Source organism: Babylonia areolata, chromosome 34 (assembly GCF_041734735.1).
Source record: "Babylonia areolata isolate BAREFJ2019XMU chromosome 34, ASM4173473v1, whole genome shotgun sequence".
NCBI classification, from domain to species: Eukaryota; Metazoa; Mollusca; class Gastropoda; order Neogastropoda; family Buccinidae; genus Babylonia; species Babylonia areolata.
In genome coordinates, this window is record NC_134909.1 from 15,861,688 (window position 1) to 15,881,578 (window position 19,891).

General features: G+C 47.8%; 1 protein-coding gene across 1 annotated transcript in view; it reads left to right on the top strand.

The window, feature by feature from the left end:
* Positions 1–18,282: 18,282 nt before the first annotated feature.
* Positions 18,283–19,891, top strand: part of LOC143277449 (BOS complex subunit NOMO1-like) — a 77,377-nt gene continuing 75,768 nt past the window's right edge. The window contains exon 1 of the mRNA XM_076582273.1: positions 18,283–18,449. Coding sequence (XP_076438388.1) covers positions 18,291–18,449 — 159 coding nt within the window. The 5' untranslated portion in view covers positions 18,283–18,290. The remainder of the gene's footprint in view (positions 18,450–19,891) is intronic.

Consider the following 19,891-nt stretch of genomic DNA (forward strand, 5'->3'; position numbering starts at 1 on the left):
CACATGTCTGAACCCCATAAAAAAACACCTGCATTCATAACGAGAAGGTACTACTGTGACTGGTGTGTCCAGCTCCAAATCCTGTTCACAAACATATAATGCTTCATAAGAACAAAGCCTGATGCACCACAAGGTACTGCTCTGACTGATGTATCCACCTCCAAACACTGTTCAAGGTCTGACTAAGCGCGTTGGGTTACGCTGCTGGTCAGGCATCTGCTTGGCAGATGTTGTGTAGCGTATATAATAAATTATGGATTTGACCGAACGCAGTGACGCCTCCTTGAGCTACTGATACTGATACTCACGTTGTTTTTGCTGCAGTACATGTTTTCTTTGACACACCAAAAAACAACAACAACAAACAAACACACACACACACACACACAAAAACACCGCGTCTTACAATTATTGAATGGAGATGGTTCATAGCTGGTTAGTATAGGACTGGAAATGTTTGGAGATGGGATTGGTAAGGGAATGGAGGCGGGAGTGGGGGGGGGGGGGAGAACCCACACAACTCATAAGCTTTATGGATGCAAGGAAACACAAAGAGACGAATCTGGGTCATAAAAAACAATAACAAAAAACAAAACAAAAAACAAAAAGACAAAGGCTGGTGCTGTGTGTTTTGTGATGTGACTGGTGTTATGTAACCAGTGATATGACTGACACTGTGTGATCCGAGATGTGACTGACACTGTGTGACTGATCCGTGATGTGACTGACACTGTGTGATCCGTGATGTGACTGACACTGTGTGATCCGTGATGTGACTGACACTGTGTGATCCGTGATGTGACTGACACTGTGTGACTGATCCGTGATGTGACTGACACTGTGTGATCCGTGATGTGACTGACACTGTGTGATCCGAGATGTGACTGACACTGTGTGATCCGAGATGTGACTGACACTGTGTGATCCGTGATATGACTGACACTGTGTGATCCGTGATATGACTGACACTGTGTGATCCGTGATGTGACTGACACTGTGTGACTGATCCGTGATGTGACTGACACTTTGTGATCCGTGATGTGACTGACACTTTGTGATCCGTGATGTGACTGACACTTTGTGATCCGTGATATGACTGACACTGTGTGATCCGTGATGTGACTGACACTTTGTGATCCGTGATGTGACTGACACTTTGTGATCCGTGATGTGACTGACACTTTGTGATCCGTGATATGACTAACACTGTGTGATCCGAGATGTGACTGACACTGTGTGACTGATCCGTGATGTGACTGACACTTTGTGATTCGTGATATGACTGACATTGTGTGATCCGAGATGTGACTGACACTGTGTGACTGATCCGTGATGTGACTGACACTTTGTGATTCGTGATGTGACTGACACTGTGTGATCCGTGATGTGACTGACACTGTGTGATCCGAGATGTGACTGACACTCTGTGATCCATGATGACTGACACTTTGTAATCCGTGATGTGACTGACACTGTGTGATCCGTGATGTGACTGACACTGTGTGACTGATCCGTGATGTGACTGACACTGTGTGATCCGTGATGTGACTGACACTGTGTGATCCGTGATGTGACTGACACTTTGTGACTGATCCGTGATGTGACTGACACTGTGTGATCCGTGATGTGACTGACACTGTGTGACTGATCCGTGATGTGACTGACACTTTGTGATCCGTGATATGACTGACACTGTGTGATCCGTGATGTGACTGACACTGTGTGACTGATCCGAGATGTGACTGACACTTTGTGACTTTCCGTGATGTGACTGACACTGTGTGACTGATCCGTGATGTGACTGACACTGTGTGATCCGTGATGTGACTGACACTGTGTGACTGATCCGTGATGTGACTGACACTGTGTGATCCGTGATGTGACTGACACTGTGTGATCCGTGATATTACTGACACTGTGTGACTGATCCGTGATGTGACTGACACTGTGTGATCCGTGATGTGTGTGATTTGACTGACACTCTGTGATCCATGATGACTGACACTTTGTAATCCGTGATGTGACTGACACTGTGTGATCCGTGATGTGACTTGTGCTGTATGTTCCATGATGCGACTGACACTGTGTGATCCGTGATGTGACTGACACTGTGTGAACCGTGATGTGACTGACACTGTGTGATCCGTGATTTGACTGACACTCTGTGACTGATCCGTGATTTGACTGACACTGTGTGATCCGTGATTTGACTGACACTGTGTGATCCGTGATGTGACTGACACTGTGTGATCCGTGATGTGACTGACATTGTGTGATCCGTGATGTGACTGACACTGTGTGATCCGTGATGTGACTGACACTCTGTGATCTATGATGACTGACACTTTGTAATCCGTGATGCGACTGACACTGTGTGATCCGTGATTTGACTGACACTGTGTGATCCGTGATGTGACTGACACTGTGTGATCCGTGATGTGACTGACACTGTGTGAACCGTGATGTGACTGACACTGTGTGATCCGTGATTTGACTGACACTCTGTGATCTATGATGACTGACACTTTGTAATCCGTGATGCGAGTGACACTGTGTGATGCGACTCAGTGACACTTTGTGATCCGTGATTCGACTGAGACTGTATGATCCGTGATGTGACTGACACTGTGTGATCTGTGATGTGACTGACACTGTAATACAATGTTCAGTGATGTGACTCAGTAGTGCTGTGTTTTCCGAGATGTTACTGGTGCTGTGTTTTCCGTGATGTGACCGAGAGAGAGAGAGAGAGAGAGAGAGAGACAGAGACAGAGACGGAGCTAGGGAGATAGAAGGAACTCATGCAGTTGGGAGATCATGTGATTGTATCTCGCAAATCTTCTAGGTTTTCGAGAACATATAGAATCTCATTCTGATTCACACACACACGCAGACACAGACACAGACACACAGACACAGACACACACACACACACACACACACACACACACACACACACACACACACACACACACACACACACACACACACACACACACACACACACACACACACACACACACACACACACACACACACACACACACACCGGCACACAATCACCTTAGTGCACACACCAGCTCTCATAATGATAATGGCACATAATTATGTGCGCACGCTCACACATGTACATGATTCGTTTTCGCCTTGATGTCAGGGGGAACTATTTCTCTATGTCAGGTCAGGTCATTAGATCTGCTACTGGTAACCTGTAATCCAGTACAACCTGTTCAGGGTCGGGTTGCCGGCGACTAAACCGGCACTCCCACCGCTCCCTTCCGGGACTGGTGAGGCGGGTGGCTAGACACCCTTATGGAGATCCATAAAAGGGCGTTGGCTCAGGAGAGCCACCGACGGCCATCTAGCTCCACCGTGCTGTGTGCATGCCACACGCAGTTGGCCCCCGGGGTGTGTCTACCCATGCATGCGAAGTCTGGATCTGGCAGAATCTGCGGAAGAAACCTATTGGTTCAACGGAGAGGAAGGCGGTTCTAATAGAGTAGTGACACAGTGGAACGGTCTCCCAGACTCCGTGGTCCTGGCGCCGTCAGTCAACGCCTTCAAGAGCCGCCTAGATAAACACTGGAGGGGCTTACCTGGTCTGTACAACCCATCTTTTCAGAGCAACTGATTTGGTCTAGCCGCGCTCGCCACGCATGCAACCAATCCGAACTGGCCGCGTGTCGATACTCCCCCCGTGTCGATACTCCCACTGTGTCGATACTCCCCCGTGTCAATACTCCCCCGTGTCGATACTCCCCCGTGTCAATACTCCCCCGTGTCAATACTCCCCTGTGTCAATACTCCCCCGTGTCAATACTCCCCTGTGTCGATACTCCCCCGTGTCGATACTCCCCCGTGTCGATACTCCCCCGTGTCGATACTCCCTGTCGATACTCCCCCGTGTCAATACTCCCTGTCGATACTCCCCCGTGTCAATACTCCCCCGTGTCGATACTCCCCCGTGTCAATACTCCCCCGTGTCGATACTCCCCCGTGTCGATACTCCCCCGTGTCGATACTCCCCCGTGTCGATACTCCCCCGTGTCGATACTCCCTGTCGATACTCCCCCGTGTCAATACTCCCCCGTGTCAATACTCCCCTGTGTCAATACTCCCCTGTGTCAATACTCCCCCGTGTCGATACTCCCCCGTGTCGATACTCCCCCGTAGACACGCGCGCGCGTGTATGTGTGTGTGTGTGTGTGTGTGTGTGTGTGTGTGTGTGTGTGTGTGTGTGTGTGTGTGTGTGTGTGTGTGTGTGTTGGATAATTATAATTGGTGAAATTTTGCTTAAAAATTGAGATCACAATAAAACATCCTTAGAACGAAATGCTAATGATAATAGTAAGCGAACTTGACTAATCAACAAAGATTTGAATCGGTATGATTAAGCATTAATCACCAATATAATGTAATGCGATTAGCAACATATAAACAGGTAAAAAAAGATATTAATTAATTGTATGATTTATTTACGGCATATGGTTTTGAGGGGTGTTTGCAGTGTTTGCATGGATTGTTCATGTTTTCGATTCTTTTTATTGATTGTTTTCACACACACACACACACACACACACACACACACACACACACACACACACACACACACACACAGAGAGAGAGAGAGAGAGAGAGAGAGAGAGAGAGAGAGAGAGAGAGCGTTTTGCCGCTGTAAGATTTAGCACGAATAATTCATGTTACATAATTTGCAATAAATAAAATAAAGAAGGCAATTAATCAGTTGTGTGTAGCAATTACCGCTCGGTGCATTTTAAAAAAACATATATTTTCGTTTCGTTTTTATTGATTATTTTCACACACACACACACACACACACACACACACACACACACACACACACACACACACACACACACACACACACACACACTGACATTGTTGATCCCGCTGCCTGAAACAAACTTCTAACCTTTTATGGGCCACTGTTATGGTCTTTTTATGGCCCCATCTTGGAGCGCCCCACCCTAGATGCAGATGTGAAAGGGCCGACGAGGAGACGTCACACATAAGACAAAGACCCACATTTAAGAACACACACACGCACACGCATACGCACACACACACACACACGCACACACACATACACACATGCGCACACACACACACACACACACACACACACACACGCACACACACGGACCATCTGACGCCTCCCCTCCCACTTTCATACATTCCCATCGCCAACATACACACCCACCACCCACATACACACATACATATTCACATACATAATTCAAATTCACGCGCTTGCATACACAGACACACCACACACACACACACACACACACACATCGACACAGTGAGCACAACAGACACAACTAGTGTCCCAAATTTACTACATTTTCAAACACACACCCACACCAAATAAATACATATATATCTTTCTCCATTCCTTCCTCACCTCCTATCTCTTGGTACAAATACACACACGGACATTCTCTCTCGTCCAACAAACTGCCCCATCTCCTCCCTAGTCCTTTCCCTTTACTGACCTTCCCCTTCCACTTGTAATACTCTCCCTGCCCCTTTTCATCTTCCTGTATCCCCTGATTCCATCTAGACTGCCCTATCCTATGTACCCCACTGTGTAATTGCCCCCCCCCATGACTACTGCTACACAGTTCACTGATCTACCTACACTGTGCTCGTTTCCCGAGATCACCCTGGTGCTGTTTTCCTACTTGACCCATGAGCCCACTACCAAGATTTACCCCACTTAGACCGAGCTAGGCAGAACGAAGGAATCATCAGTTGAAAAAAGGATGTACTCCAAATTTCTCCTTCAGAACAAGTAGATTCATTTGATTCAACCCCGCAGAACAGCCAACTCGAACAAACATGGCACCAACACCACCCGACACAACACACCCACCAAACAAACTCATAATCCTGTACACTGCAAAATTTTACATATTCCTGGACTACACAACTCCCACACTCGCTTAATCACTTAGTGCAAACCCCATCTCATTATGATAATGTCACTTATAATTTTATCGCGCACACATGTATCATGATTTTTTGCCTTTGATGTCGGCATTTTCTCTAATAAGAGTGTTGCACAATTGGACTGTCTTCCAGAATCGTAGTCCATGACGCGTCATGCAAAGCTTAAGGCGTGATAACATGGAGGCTTCTGGTCGTCAACATCTATGTCAAGCAATGCTTTGGTCTAGAACCTGCCGTGCATGCACCAATCAGGATGTGTCTTTAGGAAACACGAAAAAAGGCACCAAATGTCGATACTACCCCTGTCAATTTCCGGTCACTACTGCCCCTTTGCCAATACCCGTGTACAATACTCCCCCCCTTATACTCCCCCATGTCATACTGCCCAGTAATTCGATACTCCCCCGTTCATACTCCCCGTGTCATACCCCCCTGTCGATTTTTCCCGTGTCGATATCCAACGTGTTGTCGTACTCCCCAAATTTCCAATACTCCACGAATTGAATTCCCCGTGTCGATACTCCCCCTTGTCAACTCCCCCATACAACTACTACCCCCACAGTTGACCCCACCATTATCTCCCTGTCGTTCCCCCTGCGATACTCCTCCGTGTCAATACTCACACACAACCCCCCCGTGCAAACTCACCACTGTCAACTCCACATCAATACTCCCCTGTGTCGATAATCCCATGTATTCATACTCCCCCATTCCTCACTCCCCTGGTCCAATACTCCCCATCGTGTACACACACCACACCCCAGTCGATGCTCCCCGAGTGCGAGATACCCTGTCATATTTCTCGTGTCATGTCTGTCGTTATCTACCTGTAATTAGTTGTTCATACTCCGCTGTCGATATACACTGTTTTTATCTCCCTGAATATCCCGTGTAAATAACTACGAACGGTGGGATGCCGTGAGTCGAACTCCCCGTGTCGTTATCCCGTAGTGACCAGGTGTCAATACTCCCTGTCGTTACTCCACGTGATAAATTTCTCCCCTATCGATGCTCTCTTTTTACCCATAACACATCCATGTCGATTTCTCCCTGTGTCAATACTGCCGTGTCGACACCGTAGTTGATTACGCCTCTGCAGATACTCCTGTCGAACTAGTACCTTTAGTGGTCAATACTCTTTTCATTAACCTCTGTGTCTAATAAGTCACATTGTAGATTGTTTTCTCCCGGGTCAAATACTCCATCGAAAATCCCCGTAATCTCCCCCAAATATCAAGACCCCTTGTCGAATAATATGTGTCTTTACTCCCCCCGTTCAATACACCCACTGTTCGAACTCCCCGGGCAATACTCCCCCGTGTTCGATATTCCAAGTTGTCTAGATATCCTAGTGATACTCCCAGGACATATCCTGTTTGATACTGGTCCGGTGTCATACTGCCCAAATGTTCCGAAAAACTACCTTGAGTTGGCATACCCCCCTGTGTCGATACACCCTGATCGATCTTGTTCTTGGGAAAAGTGGTCTCTCCCTTTGTTTTTTTTGCCCCCTGTGTCATACTCCCGATGATACGGTTGACCTGTGTAATATCGTGTGAGAACAGGAGTGGGAGTGGGTGAAACTCGCCGTAGGAAGTGCGGTGGTAGTGGGGTTTGGTGGTGGTGATGGTGTGTGTGTGTGAGTGTAGGTGGGGGTGTGTTGGGGTGTGTGTGAAAATGGTGGGGTGTTGCATAGGAAATAGTTGGTGAAATGTTGCAACCAAGAGATCAGGGGGGAGGTTGGGTTAGCAACCAATGGGAAGGAGTAGGGAGTAAGGAACTGTGGACTATCAACCAATTTTAATCGGTATGGAAAGCATATCATCCTTTTTACTGAAATGCGATTAGCACATTTCAGTAAACAAATATTATGAATTGTAGATCTCACGCATTACAAATAAAAGAAAAATGAGTTTGTGATTCCAATATTGGATTATTTAGGGGGTTTGTTTCCCACCACACACACCACACTCACCCCCCCACCCACACACCCCTCCACACACTCACACGGGACGTCAGCAGAGATCTCGGAACCCCCACGTTTCTCCGCTGTAACTTTCGCACAATATTCCTTCATAATTTCAATAATCAACTAAAGTGCAATTCCCCCCGGTCGTTACCATACCGCTGGTGCATTTAAAATCAACCCATACCTTTTCGTCTTTTTATGTTTTTCACCACCCACATCCCACCACCACCCACACACACACATCACACCACCATCCTACACTCACTCACACACACACCACTGACTTGTGTCCCTGCCCTGACCAACTTTCACCGTTTACTGCCCACTTTTCCTCTCCTATGGCCCCATCCCTGAGCCCTCACCCTAGATGCAGATGTAAGGCCGACGAGAACTCACACATAAGACTCTGACCCACTTTCAGAACCACACCTCTCCCCTCCACACACCCACTCCACCCACTCCATTACACACTTGCGCACCCACTCACCACTTTCACCACACACATCACCACCCCTTCCGGACCATCTACGCCCTCTCCCTTTCCCACTTCTACTCCCATCGCCACATACATCTACCCTCCATTCATTCACACACATATTCACAACATAATTCCAACATCACGCGCTTGCCATCCCAGACCTCCTACACCCCCACACACCCTACCCCATCGCACAGTGAGCACCAACAGACAAAACTAGTGTCCCATTCCCTACATTAACAAACTCATTGCCCAGCACCAAATAAAAAAAATATCTTCACATTCCTTCCTCCCCCTATCTTTGGTACAACTACACACACCCCTCTCTCTCTCCACACAGTCCCATGCCTCCCCTAGTCCGACTCCCTTCCCCCCCCTTTCCCCCCTCCCCTGCTCTCCTCCTCTCCACCTCCCCCATGCCTTATCCACCCCCCTAATCCCCTGTTCCCCCTTTGTCTCTACTCCTCCCCTACCCTGTCCCCACTGTGCTATACCCCACCCCACCCCTCCCAACCCCCACCCTGTCGCCCTCCCCCACCCCCCTATATCCTCCCTCCCTCTCTCCCCCTAGATTTACCTCCATCTTACCTATCCACCCACAGACATAAATAAAAAAAAAAAAAAAGAAAGAAAGACCACACATTTTCCTCCAAAGAACGAGAGGAGTAGAATTATAGGGTGTGATCCCCGCAGAGATCGCCCTAACTCAGAACTAAATTTGGCCAACATTTTCCGCTTTACACCACCCAACCAAACTAAATACTTAATGTCCGGTATCCACCTATAGAAAAATTTTAGCTATTTCCTTTTGGGATTTCTTTTAACTTCCCCATCTTTACTGCTTTATCAAGATATGAAACCCCATATTTATTTCATATAATTTCTTGCAAAATTTTATTTGCATGATTACATATTTTTTTGCTTTTTCCCCTTTTATCCCAAAAAACCCAAAAAATTTGCATAATTACCCTTATTCATAAAATTATATGAGACGTTACATGACAAAAAGATAAGGTGTGATGCATCAGTTCAAGTCTGCAAGTAAGATGCGAGGGTGTATCACGATACGCAAACAATGACTATTCTCGTGGAAAAATACCGTCATTGTAATCTGTGGATATGCGTTGCAGGAATAAACAATACAACAATACTAAGGACAACGAGGATATTTGGAGTCGGAAAGTGCGGCTTCCAACAATGGAACATCCCCGTTCTTACAAATCCCTTACGGGTAAGTGACAATGACGGTAAATAGGCACTCAGAGACGTCCAGGTGCTGTAATGCGTCATCATGACAAGTTAAGGTGGTTCAGCTTAAGGGTACAAGGCTGTCATGCAGGGAGTGGAAGTAGTGAATGGACAACAGAGACTAGCACAGCGCAGAAACGTGCGGGAGTAGCAGATGCCAAATAAGGACTAGACTCTCGCAGTACCGTCGATGGAGACTAGGACAGTATTTGTGTAGTATCGTGGTACGGTTTTTAAGAGGAGGGGATTTGCTGGGGGATCGATGAGAATAGAGAGGAAGAAGAAGGTGGGTGGTCAGGGAGGATGGGGGGGGGGGGGGGACTCAGTCGATGTTGGATTGGACAGGGGCAGTGAAGTGGAGTCCGGTAATCAAGGGGCAGTAGTCCGATCGCAGAACGTGGTTATACCGAGAACGACATATCCTTGATTTGTCGCGGCTCACAGCAGATGGACACTAGGAAAGCGTGGGGTGGTAAGGGAGATAACGTGACGGGTCGGGGGGGATGGTGATGAACATTATTTTTTTTCGTGGAAGGTTGTGTTAGAAGAAGGGGGTAAGAGTTTGCATTGAACAGGGTGATAACAGAAGACTAGGGAATCATGGCCTACAAATTTGGAAGAATTGTAGGAATGATATAGGGTAGTGCAGGGGTTCAGCACAAAATCGGATGAAAATACTTAAGAAGGAAATGCGCATATATGCTTAGTCGTATCGGAACAGTCTGGGTATTTTAGTTTAAATACAGAGTGCATGTAGGGGAAAGATGCCTGGAACTAGCTTTGAGTTGAGGGGTAACGTGTCGGACGTGAAAGGGGGACACTCGAAGCGGGAGTGACTTGCTGAAAAGTGGGTCTCTCTGCCTTTTGTAATTTATTTTTGGTGGAAGTGGACCGAGTCGGTAGAAGAGTAAGGAGGTGAGGGGGGTAAAAAGTGGGGGAGTAGGCGGGGGATTGGGGGTGGGGATAGGGGGGACAGAAGAGGGGGGTGTGGGAGGGGGGTAGGGAAGGGGAGGGAGGTAGGGAGGGGGGGGGGTGGTGTTACACCAATGAATTCTACTATTGTGAAAGGAGAAAGTGGTCGTGCTTCTTTCTGACGTTGACAAGACTTACAGGATTTTATCTGATAATACAGATTATGCAGGGCCAGGAGGGATAGGAAGGGAGAGAACAAGGGGACCCTAAACAAACTGCCTCCCGTTACTTTGGGGAAAATACGAGGGCTATGGAACAACACAGCGGTCGAAAACAACAGGGAAGAGTAGGACAGGTGGGAGCAAGGCCTAATGGGTGGACTGGAAGTAAGCTTTGGACAGGAGATGACAGGAAGGTCGACAGGTGGGATGATGGGTAATAGATGGACCAGTGGACAAGAGGGACCAAACCAGGTTTGCCGAGAGAACCAGCGGGGAATAAGGGAGCGGACTGGCACATTACTGGGGGGAGACTGGACAGCTAGGAAGTGGGTAGGGAGTAGGAACGGGGTGGACGGACAGTGGACAGTAGAGGGGAGAAACAGGGGAGTAGCGCGTAAGTAGTGGGGGGAGGGCTTCGGCCAGAGACTAGTGCATGTGGGGACGTAGGGCAACGAGATGACATGAAGGGCGCGGGTGAGGGCTCAGGCTGGGACTTGGCGTGAAAACAGGGGAGTAACACCTGGCGAAGATAGATGGCCGGGGGCGGGAGACTTGCTCGTGGCCAATGCTAGGGGACAGCAGGTAGATGGAAGGTGGACTCAACGGGCGATTGTACTCGCGAGCGGAACAGGGACAGGACGGCCGACAGACACTGGGCGGGCGACTACGGACAAGTGGGGATGGTAGGGGAAGGCAAGTCCGGCTCCAAGCAGGGACGGGACATCGTGAGAGTGGCAGAGGGGAACAGGGGGTTTCGTACAGCTGCAGAGAGGGGCAGGGTGGGGGACCATAGGCACGTGGGTGGTAGGGAAAAGCGAGAGTAGGACCGGGGCGAGGGAATGGGCGTAAGAAGTGAATACCACGCGGCCATCACAAGGGGTGCGCATGCACCGGAGGACTGGCCCGGAGGCAGAGTGAAAGACTGGGTTGGACCATGTAGTCAAGGGGTGAGTCCCCTGGAGGCAAAGGGCGGCACAGTTAGACAGGGGGATGGGATGGGATTTCCTACCCGATCATTATCCATTCTTGGGGAGGAAAAAGGGTCCGTTTTTTCTTCTATCGTTTGAAGTTCGCAGGTAATTATATCCGATACTGTGTAACTGCATGGCTAGGGGTGCCCAGGAGGCCTCGCCCGTCTGAGCGTATTCCGAGTCGGCATGCGGAAAGGACAGTAGGATACGGGAGATGAAGATGTCCGGAAGGAAATGGAAGGGGCTGGACCTGGGGACAATGGTTTTCATTCGGTCTGGGCATGGGGACGCCTTCCAAGCTGGACCGGGGTGGTAGATGTAGGTCGCATGAGATGGGCATAGAGAGTGGACAAGTGGGGGGACGGGCCACGCGAGGGTACCAGGGTGAGTGGGGGGGAGTTGGAGGGGGAGTTGGAGACTTGGAAGGTGGGCTTGCTTTCACGCGAGTTGGACAGGGTTGTTGCGAAAGACATAACCTGAGGTTTGACTCACACAGCTCAGAAGAGATCATGATCAACAGTAGCTCACAGAACGTTGCCCCCACCTGATCAGATCATGCAGATCAGTCATCACAAGTTTTTATGGCAGCACATGCAGCAGAGCTTGATGCAGAAGTGACGCTGCGCATCCCAAAGCCCTCCGCCTTTGGCAGACTCAAAAAAGTGTGAACAACAAGGCTCAGGCTCAGACAAATCAAACCTACAGGCTGGACCACTTGTTGATAAGTTAACCTAAACAAAGCCGCCTCACCCGTACATATAGGAAACCTGCACAGTTCAACACAACACTATGAAAACACAGATAAGGGAAGAAAAGGGTCATGCCCCGTCCTAGAGAGGACGGGACGATTTGCACACCTTTGGGACAGTACGACAGCCCAACTGGACAGGCACTTGTTGAACGCTAGACGCACCAGGTGCCAAGCAGCCTGAGGCAAGCCAGTTTGCAGGAAACCCAGCGGAGGAAGACCGAAGCGCTTAAGACACTTATTGGGAAACCAGATGCCAAGAATCTCGCTGGTTTGCAACAACCAAACTTGTACCCACGCTTGACAGCCTTTCCACGTGGGATAAAGAACGTTTGATAACCCGGTTTGAAGCTGTCGAGGGTCGTCGCCAAGTTATCAGTGCTATGTCCTGGATGCTACCCTTGAACATTCAAAGGAAGCCATCTCGATGACTCAGCTGCACCACTTCAGCCGATAGCAGAAAGGACACACACCTTGGATACCTGCCGCTCTCCGTGTCTCCTCGGGCAAAATCTAGGACATATGTTCTCCAGGTGCACTTCCAAGGACGCTTTTGCTCTCGCTCTGCGGCAGCATGGACTGGCACAAGCACCCTTTCCAAACAACGGTAGTACAATCTTAAAGGATACACCCCCCTCCAGCCCCCAGTGCACATGACGCCTATTGATTGCCGGGAGACAAGGTAATGTTTCCTAAATGCTGCATGAGGGAGCAGTCAGTTGGCGACCAGAGATGACGACAGAACGATCAGATGAAGAGAAAGCTCCAGCAGGCCAGGACAGAAGACCCCCTAGGAGTGACACACGCGCCGACAAAGACGGCAACATCGGCGGAAGATCTTCGCCCGAATAAGAACAGAGTTGACATGTCTCCAGACACTCGAACTGATCAATGCGGCCTCGGCCACAAGGGCGAAAAGGACTGGGTTCGCCGAGAAAGACAGAGCAGAGGAGAGTGCCGGGGCAGAACAAGGAGCTCCAGTGGACGAGACAGATAGGCCTTCGACACGGGTAAACCGCAGGGTGTGGAAGATCCTGCCTAGAGTTGCGGAGCCCAGAGACCCAATCCAGCTGATGCGTAGGTCCAGAGTGGCAAGCAGGCAGAGTGCAGAAGGACTGACAGTGCAGATCGATCGTGAGGAAAGAAGTGAAGAGGGTGCGTCTGGCACTACTGTTTCATTCTTCTCTGCATGCTGATTGAGCTCCAGATGTGACGGCTCTCATTCTTGGCACGATGGATCTTTTGAACTGCGGCGACTCCAGCTAGTCCAGGGTGTATGGGGAAGTTGAGAGAGACTCTGTGATGACTGCGTGAGCTGACACCATGAGGAAATGAGCATATGACGGTGTAACCCTGCAGGCGCGTTGGACTACAGAGCTCAGCAAGACGAGTCATGTAGTCAAGAGCTAGCTCAGAACGCCAGTGCCAGGCACCGACCTGCAATCAAGACCGAGATAGAGAGAAAAGTCAGTCGACAAGTATTTGCTACCTGGGCAGGGCTATGCAGCAACGCACCCTGCACAACACGCTGCGCACACCAGCCAGCTCAGCCTTTGGCAGACTCAACACAAGAGAGGAGAAGAAAAGGCACAGGTCAGCACCAAATCGAAAACCACAGAGGTGATGAGACATGAACACCTTGAAATGACTGTGGGAACATGAGAGGACGATCGAGTAACATTCAACAACTGAAGAGTTTACAGACGCCTAGAAGAATCATCGGCAAAGTGAGAAGGAAGGTCTCCAGACTAGGAGGGTCCTAGAGGAGGGGGCTGACCAGCATACGAAAGCCTGCTGACAGACCGGTATAGCTGGACAGGACACGTTGCGAAGAAGACAGGAAAAATCCGAAGACGCTAGAGGACAGTGAAGAGGCACCGAGAAATAGGAAGACCCATGCAAGCGTTCAAGGACACCTGAAGACAACTGCCAAGCCGGAAGAGACATCGCATACAGCAAACTGATCCCTTGACCGCTTCTGGGATGCTTCTGTATGGCATTAAATCGTTGGACAGAAATTCTGCCATTACGGAAACGGAGGAAGAAGCTGCTCAATTTCTGGTACACCGATTTTAACATGCAACACCTGTTGGGTTCTTGCACATTCTGTAAAAGGCCTCTTCCTCCAAGGGTGGCACACAACGACAGATAAGCCTGCCTGCCTGTCCGCGGGCGAGTCGTAAGATATCATCAATAAGTTCTCCGTTCAGCCTTTGGTTGTGACAGTTGCTGCTCTGTGGTCCGCGACGGTAGTGGGCGGCAATGGATGGATGTAGAAGTTCATTGGTGGTAGATCTTTCATTTCCAGTAACCACCCTCTACCAACATCAAACACACCCCTTCCAGCTGTCGGGGTCAGTGGCTTGACTTGACAAAGTTGACAGTTGACCCTCCAAAGTGCCGACAGCCAAACGTCTTTACGGTATGATATTAACTAGTTATGATTATAAATATGACACGTTTTTAAATGTCTGAAGTGTTGATCAACAAATGGTATGTTTTATTAATAAGTGTCATTTGGGATAAGATAGAATTTAGAGATTAAATTTAAATGATCTAAAAGTATATACTAACAAGAATGACCACTAAAATGTCTAGCGTTACAGGCATTTTTTTACTTTCTTTACAGGTTTTTTCTGTTTCCCTTGACTTATATCATGAAGTCCTAATGATTCTTTGTAAATTAATGACACACGACTTGAAAAACTTTGAAACCGTATCTGTACAATAATATTCCACAAATGGCGAAAACTTTGAATAGTTGTGGATGTGTGTGTATTATGTAAGGGTTGCTGTGTGTGTTTGGTAGTGTGTGAGTGTAGTGTGGTGTTCCACCGATATGCTATTTACTGTTTTGTCGGGTGTAAACTATATGCTCATTTCTTAAAGTGATTGTGTACATTTCAAGATTTTGAGAGAGTGCACAGATGAGAGAACGAGAGAGAGAGTAGGAAAGAGTGAAAGATGAGGTTAAAGAGAGAGAAGAGAGAAGAGGGGTTGGAAAGGCAGGATTGGGGTTCGATGAGAACGAAAATGAGTGAGTGACATGAAGCGAGTGAAAAGACAGAATAGACTGATACTCACAGAACTCAACTCCGTAACAGCCCATTTACCACCGCCTGGCACATTTTGACAAGTGACAGGACTGCAGGAGGGCAGACTTTGCAGAGATTGTAAGAGGGGGAGAGACAGAGAGCGAGGGGGTGTGACAGAGAGGGACTACAAGGACCATTGAGCAGGGAGTGAGTGTGCGAAGGAGACAGACAACCATTTACAGGGCAAGGGCCAGAGGGGGACAGACAGTAAATCATTGTTAGAGAGACAGGTGGCGAGAGGTGGACAGGACAGACTGGAATGAGAGAGACTGGTTCGAGAAGGTTGCAGACCCGTCACAATGATAGGAGGCCTGACTGTTGGGAACAGCTAACGACAGAAGAGACAGTGGCAGATGGGGGACTTGAAACAGAGATGGATAATGGTGACAGACAGCATTCCCATAGAGGGGGGAATGGGGAAGTAAGTAGAGAAAGATTTTTTGTGCAAGTTCGGGTTTACAGACAGACAGACTGAGAAGAGGATTGCCGAGCGAGACAGACTGTAGTTTTAAAGGAGAGTGGCAGAGGGGTACCATTTTTACATTTTCAGTGAGAGTGGAGAGATTCTGTGGGGAGACAGAAACAGATTTTTTGAGAGAGTGCAGAGATGGGGATACATTTGACAGCCGAATAGTTAGTTATGTTTCAGAAAATATGAAAGACAAAAAGGGGACAAAGAGAGAAAAGTGGCAAGATGGGAACAGAAAAAGACAACAAGAGAGCGACAGAAAGAAAGAGGTGCAGAATGGGATAATATCATCCTACAGAAGAGAAGTTTCTGTAATGCCTAGACAGATACGATGTTGGAGAGATGGGAAACAAGAAAACGGAAAGAAGAGTCCAGAGACGCAAAAGCCAGGTAAGGGCAGAAGAGGGAGTATTGTTCTTTGATTGAGAGTGAGAGAGGGGAGAGAGACGAGAGAGAGAGAGTGGCAGATGGGTTAACAGACAGATGACCGATTGCATGGCAGTGGGGAGACAGACAAGGGGATGTGGCAGAACGGCAGGGAACAGAGTACGCACGCCTGGTGGCAGCAAGACAGAGACGAGGCTGGCGAGATGGGTGACAGACCCAAGAGAGAGGCGAGATGGGAACAGACCAAGAGAGAGAGTGGCAGAGATGGGGGGAGACAGAGAGAGAGAGAGTGGGAGAGATGGGGAGGGCAGACACAGAGAGAGAGAGTGGCAGAGATGGGGAGACAGACCGTCGAGAGAAGAGTGGCAGAGATGGGGAACAGCAGACAGACAGACCCGACGAAGAGAGAGTGGCAGAGATGGGAGACGACAGACAGACAGAGAGAGAGAGTGCAGAGATGGGGAGACAGACAGACAGACAGAGAGTGGCAGAGATGGGGAGACAGACAGAGAGAGAGAGAGAAAGAGAGAGAGAGAGAGAGAGAGAGAGAGAGTGGCAGAGATGGGGAGACAGACGGAGAGAGAGAGTGGCAGAGATGGGGAGACAGACAGAGAGAGAGAGTGGCAGAGATGGGGAGACAGACCGTCAGAGAGAGAGAGTGGCAGAGATGGGGAGACAGACAGAGAGAGAGAGTGGCAGAGATGGGGAGACAGACAGAGAGAGAGTGGCAGAGATGGGGAGACAGACAGAGAGAGAGAGTGGCAGAGATGGGGAGACAGAGAGAGAGAGAGAAAGAGAGTGGCAGAGATGGGGAGACAGACAGAGAGAGAGATACAGAGAGAGACAGTGAGAGAGGCAGAGATGGGGAGACAGAGAGAGAGAGGCAGAGAGGGGGCGACAGAGAGAGAGAAAGAGAGAGAGAAGAGAGAGAGGGAGAGAGAGAGTGGCAGATAGGGGGAGAGACAGAGAAACAGAAAATGAGAGACGGAGAGAGGGAAGAATGAGAATGAGAGAGAGAGAGACTGACAGAGGGAAGAGGGGAAGAGATAGATTGAGAGAGAGAGAGAGAGAGAGAGAGAGAGAGAGAGAGAGAGAGAGGGAAGAGAGAGAATGAGAGAGAAAAAAAAACTGACAGAGGGAAGAGAGAGAATGAGAAACACACACGCACACACACACACACACACACACACACACACACACACACACACACACACACACACACACACACACACACACACACACACAGAAAACTAGCAGAGAGAGAGAGAGAGAGAGAGAGAGAGAGAGAGAGAGCAGAGAGGGGGAGAGACAGAGAAACAGAAAATGAGAGACGGAGACGGTGAGAGAGAGACAGAGAGAGAGACAGAAACTGACAGAATGAGAGAGAGAGAGAGAGAGAGAGAGATGCAGAGAGGGGGAGAGACAGAGAAACAGAAAATGCCGAGAGACGGATAGTGAGTGAGAGAGAGAAAGAGAGAGAGAAGAAAAAAAAACCTGACAGAAAGAGAGAGACAGAGAGAGAGAGAGAGAGAGAGAGAGAGAGAGACAGAGAAAGAGAGAGATAGTGGCAGAGAGGGAGAGAGACAGAGAAACAGAAAATGAGTCAGCAAATTGTCTTATTTTTGTGCTTCTGTACATAGTTTTATAATCGATGTGTTCACGAAATTCATCCTCAGACGATTAAACAGAAACAACATTGTGCATTTTAGTTACATCCGATTAAAAGCAATATTACATTTTTTTCTTGAAATGTTTGTCTTAAAACGGCTTGTCCTCAAACGGGTTGCAAGAAACTGGTTGTTCAGCTTGAGCCTGGCGCATGTACGCGATGATGTCTGTAATGATGGAAGCCGAATCAATTCTGCGTGTAATTTTCTGTTTTGCCGTCTTTCTCCGCCCTGTTTCACCCCAAGATGGAGTGATTGGCTGTGGAGGATTTGTGAAGTCTGATGTGGATATTAACTTCTCTCTCGTAGAGGTAACTTTTGATTTCCAAATAAAAATGCTTGATCACGCCTTTTTCTATTTCACGGTCATCGCTGACTGACACAAGTGACAGTGACACTCGAAAGCTGCGAAAGGCAGAGTCACTGTCATTTTCGGTCGGTGGTACTCTATATAGTTATGATACACTAGTAGATACATTACACCGCACACCAAGTGTTGAGTTTGTTAGTCGTTTAGCTGTTTTCAGAATCATTTGCTTGTCTGCTCGGTGAGCCAGAATTTAAAATAAATCATAAAAGTGATTAAAAGTAAAACATAACGAAGCAATTAACATAAATTGCTGACAGACTGATTATCCGGGCATTGTTTCAGACTAGTCACAGAGTCCTTGAGTGTCAGTGTCACATGGTATCATATGAATGTATAATCACAGCATATGCATAATGATAATGCACAGCGACTGAATAACTTGGATCTGTTGATCTGTCACAATAATATGTTCCACAAATGAACAACTTTGATCAAGTAAAATTAGGAATATAATTGTATTATGTAAAGGGTTGCTGATATAGTATATTAGTATTCATAAATTCACTGATTGCAGTCTAACCACACTGCTGATTATGCTATTTTTTTATGTTTAATAGGTGCTGCACTTTCTCAAAAGATTTTTAGAAATAATTTTCAATGATTTTGGAGTGCACAGTATATATATACTACTAATATAAATTTTATGTTTTAACAAAGTTAAACACTGTGTGCTTTAACGTATGGTAATGAGAAAGAGGGGTGGGAAAGGAAGGATTGCTTCTGACTGGGTTGAACTCGAAGGTGGTGACATTAACAGTGACAAAACTGACAGCAATATACTGACACTCACAGCAATATTTAATGCTTTGTCCAGCCCATTTATCCAGTCAGACATCAATTTTGAGCAGGTGACAATAACTGACAGGATGGGTGCAGTACTTTTGCATAATTTTTTAAGAGGGGGAGGAGAGAGAGCGAGGAGTGGTGTAAGACAATAAGGAACTGATCAAGGACCAGATGTTGGGCATGGGAGTGGGTGTGGCAAAGACTATCAGCAATCTCTTTTTAACAGTGTTCGTCAAGCAGGAATTTGACAACAGCCAATAATCCATTGATTTCATGAAACCCAGGGTTGATAGACAATGGACAGGGATCGTGTAGAATAAATTCTACTTTTAAAGTTTTTCACCCTTTTTGTCATTGATTAGTTGACGCTTGACTGACTTCTTTGTGGAACAGGCTAACTGGACGCAAAGCAGACACTTTTTCTGCTCCTTTGAAACCAGTAGAGATTAAGTATTATCAAAGTGCTTTCCCCTCTAAAGGGGGAATGCGAAGTTAAGTATAAGATTTTTTTTCTTCACAAGTTCGGGTTTACAACTACAAGAAACTTTGTGGTGTTGTGATTGTTCTAAACATATTATACCTGTTGTTGTTTTTTAA